The 12,464-nt window shown below is 45.0% G+C and overlaps 1 protein-coding gene across 12 annotated transcripts in view; it reads right to left on the reverse strand.

The window, feature by feature from the left end:
• Nucleotides 1-737: 737 nt before the first annotated feature.
• ube2j1 (ubiquitin-conjugating enzyme E2, J1) overlaps nucleotides 738-12,464 on the reverse strand; it is a 54,285-nt gene continuing 42,558 nt past the window's right edge. For 5 of the 12 annotated variants that reach the window (XM_061813252.1, XM_061813256.1, XM_061813253.1 and 2 more), the window contains exons 7-8: nucleotides 11,391-11,522; nucleotides 738-2,684 (exon numbers count right to left, since the gene is read on the reverse strand). In XM_061813252.1, the coding sequence (XP_061669236.1) occupies nucleotides 2,403-2,684; nucleotides 11,391-11,522 (414 nt within the window). In that variant the 3' untranslated portion in view covers nucleotides 738-2,402. The remainder of the gene's footprint in view (nucleotides 2,685-11,390; nucleotides 11,523-12,464) is intronic. The other 7 variants (XM_061813250.1, XM_061813251.1, XM_061813249.1 and 4 more) reach the window with 2 other exon arrangements.

Raw genomic sequence — 12,464 nt, forward strand, 5'->3', positions numbered from 1 at the left:
TTTTGTGTCATCTCCAACCGACTTAGCATTGAACAATGCTTTACTAGACTGGCAATATGGCGATGTAAACAAGTCGTGATATTATGAGGTATGTGCACGAGCTCTATACACAAACTGCTTATGTACTGTATCTCCCCACTTATATTCTTGTCTATAGACTTCTATATTTCACTTAGTCAGTCCCCACCACATTCCAGTTGTATAGCCGCTTGCTTCTTCTCCTGTCCTATCTTCCCGTTTTTTATTCACGCACAAGTACCTCTCTCACCCCTCGATAAATTCTGTTCTGTTAGACTGATCGACTCTGATCATCAATAAAAATTGTAGTACAAGGAAATCACAGTGGACTTTCAAAAAAAATCTACAGTAAAACTGTCCTGGTATAAAGTGGATGCAGATTCTCCATTCTGTTTGATCTAACAAACAGGACACGCACACACACAAAAAAATCCAACCCGTACATCATCAATTTTCAAAGCTGTTTAGAAAATGTGTATCATATTTTTTACTAGGCCTGATGTGCATGCCAAATTTTGTGCATTTTTGTACATGTTTTGTGCCTCAAATATAACTGCAATGACTAAAATGAGAATTTTTACAAATAAGGACCTTGCAGGTGACCTGCTCAGGTACTAAGTAACGTCTACAAAAATTGGGAACTCGTAGTGGTATGATACAAGGTTTATGCCCAAATAATATCCATGAATACAATCAGGTCTTTGCAGCTCAACTGCTCAAGCCCTCATAATTTTTAAAGAACCAATGGGTCGCCTCCTGCAGCCCTCTAGTGAGAAGAAAAATCGTCCAGCAGAACAGTGACTTTCTGGGTTGTTGTTTTCGGGGCAAATCCAATTGTAACAAGAAAAACAAAACTGAAAAAAGGATTTGGAGTGAAAATTTGTATTGACAGATTACAACTATAAAACACGCTGTGAGCAAAGCCAACTCAATTGAACATCAGCAGCTTTTTCAGATGGTGTTAGCCAATTACTCTGAACTGTGTCATCTTTTCTCAAAACACAGCACAAATTACCACAACACATACTGTTTATACATTTGGGTACTTTTCATATCATTAAAGTAATTAAGGATTAATAGTAGGCACTTTGCGCATTTGGCAACTTTTCTTATGCCTTTGTATGTAAATGTCTCAGATGCTGAAACCACCATGCTTGAAGTCCTAATTTTGCAATTCTAGCTATTATAGTGAAGATGTTCCAGAGGAATACAAATGAATGCAAAATGGCTGCCACATCCTGCAACTTCAGATTCCATTGCAATCACAAGGCTCCCTTCAGTGGCATTAATGGTAATGACAACTTCACATAGAAGTAAAATAATCAATAAAGAAACACTTAAGAATGTTTGTGTTAGTTTTCATGGAAAGGGCATCCTAAGCAAAATGACAGAACTCCTGCAGCCTATTTTAAAATTAAAAATGTAATTACCACCTTCAGAAAATGTTTCAAATCATGAAATTTTAATTTGTGATCTAATGGTAAAGACGTTCTGGCATTAAAAGTGTGAAAAGGCTTTTTTCCCCAAAGAAACATTTTATTTTTAATGTTAAATGCCAACAATTCAAATACTCATCAGTAATGTTGATTTTCAAAATGAAATTCAGTGGGGTCTGATCAAATTATTTGAAAATAACCCATATACATACAACTTCAAATGCCATTTGCCTAAAATTGTCCAACTTCCAGTGCATTTTTCTTCAACTCAAAAACTACGATGGTCTCAAATTCAACAGTCCAATCTAATACCATCTGTTCATCATTAGTTACGCGGAAGCTTGAATTTCAAGGCCAAGATGGGCCAGACCCACCTTCACAGGGTCGCCTCCACAAATATTTTGGTAAGATGGCAGAAAGCATTTGATGATGAGTGATACAGTAGCTACAACAGTCATTTGTGGGTGGCGGGTTGAGCAAATTTTACTGCTGTTGCACTCATAAACATAATCAAAAAAGGGTTTGATAAAGTTTATCAACCACTGGAACAATTGTCGACGGGGAACCTTTCTGCTGTTTAATACCACATCCTCAGTCCATGCCACTTGAAAAGACATGGATCAGTGGAAGTAAATAGCTGGTTTCCAATTGATCAATACAAACACATAAGCAGTTGATGAGTTCATAAAATGAATAATTGCTAATCCACGATTACACACCCTCGCAAAAACTGCAGGTTAGTCTAAGGACAGGGCAAAAATTCACAGAATGGAAAAAAAATAAACCAACAATGCTGCAGTGACAGGGACACCTTTGCAGGAATGTGGATCAAGGTGAAAGCCAAATCTTCCAGTGATTACTGAACCTCTGGTGGAAATGCAGATGCTCATGGTGTTAGAGGTAGGATGGAATGGCAGCCTTGGTACCGAAATTATGTAATAAGAAAGGTCACAGCTCATAATCAAACTTGTACTCATGAGCCAAGTAAATCCTCCGGAAAATAAGAGCAGCCAGGGCCAAAGTGAGCACCATAATGACCATGGCTGAGCCTGTATAGCTATCACCTTGTGGCTCGTGAACCCCTCCAATGAAGGGTGGTCTATTTGGGGCTTCTTCGTTGTCTCTTTGGGCTTGTTGGACTTGACGCTGCCGTGGACTGTGAGGCTGACTAGTGTCGAGAGGAAAAAGAGTTTGTGGCCTCTCCTCTCTGGTGGTTGTTAACACGTCCGGCTGTAGAGAATGATAAATGGCACATGGGATTCACTCATCCAATGCATTTTGACCCTATTTTCTTATAATCTGTTGCTCAAGGACATTTAAAACATAGTCTTGAAGGAAGTCGGGGTTAACCCCACAAATTTTGCATCGGCCAGTATGATATTCTGATGGTATCCCTTGAGCAGAAAAATAACTGAGCTTCCCAGTACTGTTTTTTTAAATGTTAGGGTAAATAACATTTTGTATTGAATGCAGTCCATTTTAATTTCACACAACATACAGACTACTTGCCACATTCAGATCAATCCTGGCCCCGCCTGCGTGAAATTTGCATGTTCGCCCCATGCCTGCATGGGTTTTCTCTGGGCACACTTGTTTCCTCCCAAAAACATGCAACATTAACTGGACACTCTAAATTGCCCCGAGGTGTGATTGTGAGTGCAGCTGTTTGTCTCGATATACCCTGCTATTGGCTGGCAACCAGTTCAGGGTGTCCCCTGCATCCTATCCGTTGACAGCTGGGATAGGCTCATGCACTCCCTACGACCCTTGCGAGGATAATTGGATAAGAAAATGGATGGATGAAATGTAATAGAAAAAAAATAATGTAGGATAAAGTTCTACGCAAAAACATGAGGAGCAACTCGCTTTAATAGGTCTCAAGAGGAAAATGTTAGGCATGCTCTTTAGCTCTGTCATCCAACTTCCTAAAAAGTCAAATGCAAAACATTAAACATGATGTAATTATTGAAATGCTTGTGGAATTTGAGCTTTTGATATATCTTCTTCTTTTACTTTCAGCTTGTCCCGTTAGAGGTCGCCACAGCGTGTCATCTTTTTCCATCTAAGCCTATCTCGTGCATCTTCCTCTCCAACACCCACCTCATGTCCTCCCTCACAACATCCATCAACCTTTTCTTTGGTCTTCCTCTTGCTCTTTTGCCTGGAAGCTCCATCCTCAGCACCGTTCTACCAATATACTCACTCTCTCGCCTTTGAACATGTGCAAACAATCTAAGTCTGCTCTTTCTACCCTTGTCTATACCTGCGCATCATGCTGGCTGATTGGCTCCGCTGTATATAGGACCATGGGGATGACTGGTCCGGCGCCAGATCGTTGCGGTTCAAACCCCGTTCCAGCACTCCCATTCCGCGTGACCGTCATAGGAGAATTGGCGTTTGAGGATGAACCTGCCAGAGCGCCTTCAGCATGCGTGTTCCCAAAGAACAGGATTCAGAAACGTAGTGCAGAGGGCTAGAGTTCCGAGGATGGAGGGAATTCAGATCAAGATGAGGCGAGCTATTTTCCTCCAGTTAAGAGCGGGAGGACCTTGTCATGCCTGCTGCTCCAGGCTGTTCCCAATTATGCAGTAGTGCCAAGGCGAACACCAAGGGAGCAACAACGCAGCGCTGTGCTACCTGTGGGGGTTCATGAGCCACTTTCCAAGCCCCACGTTGCTGTCCAGGAGGTGGCAATGGCTCCGCAGCCGCCTCACGTACCCGTCCAGCAGGTGGCGATAGCGCCTCACGCTTCCGTCCAGGATGTGGCGATGGCGCCGCAGCCGCCTCACGTTCCCGTCTAGGAGGTGGCGATAGCGCCTCACGCTTCCGTCCAGGAGGTGGCAATGGCGCCGCAGCCGCATCACTCCTACGTCGCGGTGGTGACAGGCGTCTGCGCAACCGTCGTAGGAGAAGGGTGGAATTGGCGTTTGAGGATGAACCTGTCAGAGCGCCTTCATCGTGCGTGTTCCCAAAGAACAGGATTCCGAAACGTAGTGCAGAGGGCTGGAGTTCCGAGGATGGAGGGAATTCAGATCAAGATGAGGTGAGCTATTTTCCTCCAGTTAAGAGGGGGAGGACCTTGTCATGCCCGTTGCTCCAGGCTGTTCCCAATGATGCAGTAGTGCCAAGGCGAACACCAAGGGAGCAACAACACAGCACTGTGCCACCTGTGGGGGTTCATGAGCCACTTTCCAAGCCCCACGTTGCTGTCCAGGAGGTGGCAAAGGCTCCACAGCCGCCTCACGTGCCCGTTCAGGAGGTGGCGATGGTGCCTCACGAATTCCGTCCAGGAGGTGGTGATGGCGCCGCAGCTGCCTCACGCTTCCATCCAGCAGGTGGCCACCCTCTCTAATCGTACATCATGGCTGGCCTTACTGTCATGGTCCTGCCAGTCCAGCCCTGGCTGTGCGGGTTCCCGCACGGCCGCGCTGATTGGGAGGCGCACACCTGCGCCTCATGCTGGCTGATTGGCCCCGCTATAACCATGGGGACGATTGGTCCGGCGCCAAATCGTTGCGGTTCATGCCCCGTTCCAGCACTCCCGTATCTCTGATCGTATTCCCGTGTATACCGACATCCGCCTGTTCTCCGGCCGACCCCGTAAGCCTGACTCCTTTGATACTCCTGCCTGCTTTGATCGATCTCCCATGTACCAACTCCTGCCTGCCCGCTGACCTGCTCTCTACGGCCGACGTCCTGACTGCATGCCCAATCCCCGACCTTGGAATAATAAATGTTTCTCCCGAATTACCTCTGCATCTCCCGACTCCTGCATTTGGGTCCTGCCTCCGTTTCAATGGGTTGTGACACTCACCACTGTTTTATAAACTTTGCCCTTCATCCAAGCGGAGACTCTTCTGTCACATACAACACCAGACACCTTCCGCCAGCTGTTCCAACCTGTTTGGACCGTTTCTTCACTTCCTGACCACACTCACCATTGCTTGTTGAGTATTTGAAGTCGTCCACCCTCGCTATCTCTTCTCCCGGGAGCCTCACTTTACTTTGGCTAATCTTCATTCCTCTCCTTTCCAGTGGATGGCTCCATCATTCTAATTGTTCCTCCGCCTGCTCCCTGCTTTCATTGTATATCACAATATCATCTGCGAACGTCATAGTCCAAGGGGATTCAAGTCTAAACTCATCTGTCAGCCTATCCATTACTACCGCAAACAGGAAGGGGCTCAGCGCGGATCCCTGATGCAGTCCCACCTCCACCTCTTCTGACACACCTACGGCACATCTCACCGCTGTTCAGCTGCCCTCATACATGTCCTGTACTATTCTAACATATTTCTCCGCCTTGCCAGACTTGCGCATGCAGGACCGCAGTTCCTCTGTTGGTACTCTGTCAGGTCAACAAGGACACAATGTAGCTCTTTCTCTGTCCTGTCCCACGAGCATCCTCAAGGCAAATAATGCATCTGTCGTACTCTTTCTGGGCATGAAACCATACTGTTGCTCGCAGATCCTTACTTCTGTCCTGAGTCTAGCCTCCACTACTCTTTCCCATAACTTCATTATGTGGCTCATCATCTTTATTCGTCTATCCTTTCCACAGCTCTGAACATCTCCTTTGTTCTTAAAAATGGGGACTAGCACACTTTTCCTCCATTCTTCTGGCATCTTCTCTCCCGCTCGTATTCTTTTGAATAAGTTGATCAAAAACTCCACAGCCACCTCTCTCCAAATTGCTTCCATACCTCCACTGGTATGCCACCATGACCAACTGTCTTTCTTGAATGCTCATATTTGTTTGGAACAGTTTTACACCAGATGCCCTTCCTGCCACCACCCTCTGCATTTATAAAAAAGCTTAGGATGCATATTGGCCCTTTCTATAGATCAAAGTTCTGATTATGGTTTTGTCAAAAAGACCCGATAAGAAGCTTATGAGTTAGTGCATGAAGCGTACTGTCAGAAATTTAGAAATACTCAAAAAAGAGACAATGAGCGCTTTGTAGAATTTTCTAGGGAAAAAGAAACTTTGTTTGTTTGATCGGTGGTGTAGTTCAAAGGGGGTTTCAGATCGGCAGTTTGAGGCAGTTAATTTTGATGGAGGAATTTAAAGCTCAATTGACATGCAGCAAGCTGAGTTTCCAGGTGGTGCAGGCCGTGAGCCCCGAACACTGAAGCTAGGTGGGCCGGGAATGATGCGGAGTCCCCGGATGTCAAAGCTCGACTCGCGGCTGCCTCTGTAGCTTGCGGTCCGGTGTAGCGGATAAATATGTTAATTCTATGATAAATGATAAATATGTTAACTTCTATGTGGACATTAGAGCAGTGGTGAGATGTGCCGTAGGTGTGTCAGAAGAATTTAAGGTGGAGCTGGGACTGCATCAGGGATCCGCTCTGAGCCCCTTCCTGTTTGCTGTAGTAATAGATAGGCTGACAGATGAGGTTAGACTGGATTCCCCTTGGACCATGATGGTCGCAGATGATATTTTGATTTGCAGTGAAACCAGGGAGCGGGTGGAGGAACAATTAGAAAGATGGAGCCACACTGGAAAGGAGACAAATGAAGATTAGCCGAAGTAGTAGAGAGAGAGTAGAGTAAATGTGCATGAATGAAAAGGGCGTTGAGGTAGAGTGACGATCCAGGGAGAAGAGATAGCAAGAGTGGGTGACTTCAAATACTTGGGGTAACAATACAGAGCAATGGAGCGTGTGGTAAGGAAGTGAAGAAACGGGTCCGAGCGGGGTGGAACAGTTGGCAGAAGGTGTCTGGTGTTCTCGACAGAAGAGTCTCCGCGAGGATGAAGGGCAAAGTCTATAAAACAGTGGTGAGGCCAGGCATGATGTAAGGATTAGAGAGGGTGGCACTGAAGAAGAAACAGTAACCAGAACTGGACATAGCAGAAATGAAGAGAATGACGTTTTCGCTTGGAGTGAACAGGTTGGATAAGATTAGAAATGAGCTCATTAGAGGGAAAGGCAAAGTTGGATGTTTTGGAGACAAGGGTAGAGATAGCAGACTTTGATGGTTTGGACATGTTCAGAGGGGAGAGAGTGAGTACATTGGTAGACCGGTGCTTAGGATGGAACTGCCAGGCAAAAGAGCGAGAGGAAGACCAAAGGAAAGGTTGATGGATGTTGTGACGGAGGACATGAGGACAGTGGGTGTTAGAGAGGAAGATGCATGAGATATGCTTGGATGGAAAAAGATGACACGCTGTGGCGACTCCTAACGGGTCTCCACTAGGATGAAGGGCAAAGTCTATAAAACAGTGGTGAGGCCAGCCATGATGTACGGATCACAGATGTTGTTACTGAAGAAACAACAGGAAACCAACCAAGATTCTTGGGATTCAAAAAAAAATGTTTCTTCACAAACGCCATGGGTGGCACAGAGGAGGAATATGTGACCACTGTTCATGATGTAATGCAGGAGGCACCGGAACTGGACCAAGTCATAAATGAGGAGTTCCAGAGCGATGGGGCAAAGGTAGCCACTGTGGATCTTTTTAAGATTAGAGAAGAATCAGATGCTTGTTTTGAAGGCTTGTCCAAGGATGTCTAATCTAGTGGAAAAAGTGTACGATGCATAAATGTTTGATGCACAAATATTTAAAGCCCAAGTGTCATCACTATAAACATTCTAAAATTGATACTGTAATGAAAAACACATACATTATTCACTTCAATGTCTATACAAAAAAATAAATGTGAGCGGAGAGCGCGTCATCCATGCGCAGAGTTGCAGATGTGTCATTCTACAACATCCAAGTGGTCGCCGTTTTGGCTGCATCCTCTGTATGTGACGTCACCCAGACATTCACCAATGAAAACACGCAGTGCAACCTAACTATGGGAGACAAACACGCCCCTTTTGACACAGAAGCTCTTTTCGAAAAGGAGAACACAACATAACTGAGTGAAGTTACCGGGGCAATATTACACTATTGTTTCGAGGCCTCGGGGCAATATTACACTATTGTTTCGAGCCCTCAGGGCAATATTACACTATTGTTTTGAGCCATATTCAGGTGATATGTGATCCCGGCTAAACCGCATCCTTGTCCGATCCACTTCCGCGGCAGAGATGAGCCATTGCGGATCATCGCAGCCGGCCGGTGTGGCTTATGACGGAGCCAAGCCATGCTGCTTTAGGGGGTTGTTCATAGCCATCGAGCCGGGGCGCTTTATTGCGTTGTCGCCGAACGCGGCTGAGTGAGCCGAGCCGTGCTGCTTTATGGGGTTGTTCATAGACGCCGCAGTACGCGATGAACAACACCGTTGAGCCGGGCGCTTTACTGCGCGTACGCGGCTGAGTGAGGCATTCTCGGCTGGGTTCTTCAGAGCCGCCGCCGTTGTCAGCAAAGCCCGACGCGTCGCCTTCGCAGAAGCATTACAGCTGAACACAGCGCCTCAGCCGATGTGGCTCATTTTTGGTGCCGTGGTAGCTTATAAAGGAGCCGAGCCGTGCTGCTTCAGGGGGTTGTTCATAGCCTCCGCAGTACACGATGAACAACACCGTCGAGCCAGTGGTCTTTAATGCGCGCACGCGGCTGAGTGAGGCATTCTTGGCTGGGTTCTTCAGAGCCGCCACCGTCTGCTAGCCCGAAGTGCAGCTTTCGCTGGCGAAGCGACGCAGCAGCCCGACGCTGTCCGACGCACACAGACATATTTCGTACGCAGATCTTTTGTTCTGTTATGAGAGACCAATTACGTGGTCCGCCCCAAACTAGTATTTTTTTAGTAGCCGTATACACACCTACCTGTTATTTGGAACCCACGAAGTTCTCGTCCTCTGCACCTGTGCAATCAATTTTTCACGACGAACCGGGTCTCTTGCAAACTTATGAAGAGTAAATCCATTCTCCCGAGTGTTCAAGCAATATCCAGCAATGGAACGAGTCGGCATTTTGGCTAACACGAAGGAACAACAAGCTACCTTCCCGGAGGTAAAACTAATGGAAACAAACGAGTCCACTTGGGGGGGCCTCTGTCCTTCACGCCACTTCCTGCTTCTTCTCGAAAACAAATCCCTCGAGAGGATTTTCATGGCAGGAGTTACAAAAAGGTGTATACGTCAAAATCATGTTTTGTGGAGAAAAAAAGCATGGGCCCATATTGGCTGCCAATTTTTCATTAATATACTAAAAATCGTCCATTTCATGACAGTAGCCCTTTAATGAAAAAATGGTTCTGCACAAAGTTTAACTTCAACATTGTTAAATAGTTTATTCAATGCATCCCTATTGGGGCACAAGTCAGTGGTCCCAAGCCCGGATAAATCCAGAGGGTGGCATCGGGAAGGGCATCCGGAGTAAAACTATGCCAAACAAATATGTGCGTTCATCTAAATACCATACTGCAAAACGCCCACCCCCGGCACCGTATACTTGAACGTCTGAATGAATAAAAGATTGCTTTGGTATCCTCAAGGAGAAAATACTTATGATTCCATCCATCCATTTTCTGAGCCGCTCATCCTAACAAGGATCGCAGGAGTGCTGGAGCCTATCCCAGCTATGATCAGGCAGGAGGTGGGCTACACCGTGAATTGGTTGCCAGCCAATCGCAGGGTACATAAAGAAACAACAGTCAGACTCACAATCAAAAGTAGATGCAATTTGTTTTTTGGGATGTGGGAGGAAAACGGAGTGGCCGGAGAAAACCCACACAGCAACGAGTACAACATGCAAATTCCTCAGAACTGTGAGGTCAACGATTTGAAGTTGCTTCACAATGTCGCCCTGACTCATGATTCCTTCCACAATAATAAAAGAATGTTCTCAGATGACCACCCCAAAAGTAACAGCACTGAAGCCCACTCCTATTCTTGGGTAAAAATCAGAGCGACAAGGAAAGACGCGTGTCTACTATTCCATATAAAGTTGATGAACATTGTTTTCTTTCTGGAGAAGTATTTGAATGTGGGAGAGGAATATTCTTGAACAAATACAAGCGATTGGGGAGTACATTCATTTTTAAAATGTAAAATTCTGCCCATCAGCGAAATGGACCATCTATCAAGTGACTCGAATATAGATGTCATTATTGGAGTCCTGTTTGTGCTTAAAATACCTTCTAAAAATGAATAACGCCAATCAGTGAATTTGTTAAACTTAAAACAGCCAGAAAATTTGGGAGGACCTGTCATGATCCTGCCGGTTCAGCCCTGGCTGTGTGGGTGCCCGCGCGGTCACACTGGTTGGGAGGCACACACCCACGCCTCATGCTGGCTGATTGAACCCTGGTGTATATAGGACCATGGGGACGACTGGTCCAGCGCCAGATCGTTGCGGTTCATGCATGTTCCAGCACTCCCGTATCCCTGATCGTATTCCCGTGTGTACCGACCTCCGCCTGTCCTCCAACCAATCCCGTAAACCTGACTCCTTTGATACTGCTGCCTGCTTTGAACGATCTCCTGTGTGCCGACTCCTGCCTGCCCGCTGACCTGCTCTCTACGCCAGACGTCCTGACTACTGCTGCTGCACCTGACTGCCTGCCCGATCCGCAACCGTGGAACAATAAACGTTTTTCACGAATTACCTCTGCGTCTCCCGTGTACTCCTGCATTTGGGTCCTACCTCCGTCTCGATGGGTCGTGACAGACCCAATATTTCCTTATCGTTTAAGACTATTGCGGACGATTTGTGTTCATTTCATGAGCTGAAATATTGGGAAGTCTAAGATCAATGTAATTAATTTTGGCAAATTTCCTCATATTTATGTTTAATATGGCTCCTCTACTTTTAAATTGCATTGTTACTTTAAAAATACGTATAATATGGGAGGAAAATCTGGAAATAAGGAATGAGAAAATAATTCTAAGAATTTTGTGAACAACTCAATATTTTAGGGAAATATACAGTAATTAAGTAAAAACAATTGGGTGAACTATGTTTACCTTGCAGATGTGTAAATTTTGCGTCAAGATATTCAACAGGAGCCCAAGAGTACTGACAGAGAATTTAGAACACATACCTGCTCAGTCAGGGCCCCAAGAACAGCTTCGCGGACTGAAGAATTTGAGGCACCTTCCCCGTGAAGAATGGAAACCTCGAACTCGGCATCTTTACCCTCACTTGCTTTTTCAATTGGTGAACTTGGCTCTGTCTGTATTAATACACAGACCATTTAACAATGCTTTGACTCTATGCACAGCTTGAAAAAAAATTAATCTCATGGCTGGATCACTGGCTGCCTTCCTTTTCATACTCAACACTTAGGTACTGTATGTCCTAATCCTACACTTGTGGTTCAAGATTTAAATTCTTTCATGACAAACACATGGACAAAATTGTTGGTACGTGTCTGTTAAGGAAGGAAAAAATCCTTGTGGTCACAGAACTAAGTGGAATTTGACAAAATACTGTAATTACTCAGGTATGATGCATCCTGAAGAATAATGTGCAACCCGAAAGTTGATGAAAAAAAAAATTGGAAAAACCCTTCTACAATTTACAATGCACACCACCAATTTGCTGCTATCCATAAGCTCAAAATATTGGGAATTACTTATATTTCTATTTTGATAGGTTTGTAATTTTGTTTGTACCTGTATTGTCTTGAAAGAAATGGACAACAATCATTAAGGATAATCTTTGTGCATGTGCTAATGTTGCGGTAATATATAACGCAGGATACGCTTGTCCTGATCCCTGTAATTGTCAGAACAGGATCCCTCAAACAATTAAAATAAATTATGGCATAACGTTTTATTAATACGTTTAACTCGTATTTCAGTCTTGAATAAATTAACTATTTAACCCTGTTTAAGTTAAACTTAGTGCAAAACCATTTGTTTGCATTAAATAATTGTGCATGAAAAAAATTTAGCATTTTAATTGTGTCCACCCTCCCATTTTTTTTGGGGGGGGGGGGGAATGTGTCCATTATGCTTGTTTCTACGTAGTTTGACTGCCACGGTACTTCGGGGTTGGTCACTTCTTCGGCAGGAGTGATGACACTTTTCTTTTAAAGCGGCTGTATAACTAGCGCTTGTAGTTGACATGTTTTGTTTTAGTTTAAGTTAAAACAAACTTACGGGAAGCTATT

The sequence above is a fragment of the Syngnathoides biaculeatus genome, chromosome 23 (assembly GCF_019802595.1).
Source record: "Syngnathoides biaculeatus isolate LvHL_M chromosome 23, ASM1980259v1, whole genome shotgun sequence".
NCBI lineage: Eukaryota > Metazoa > Chordata > Actinopteri > Syngnathiformes > Syngnathidae > Syngnathoides > Syngnathoides biaculeatus.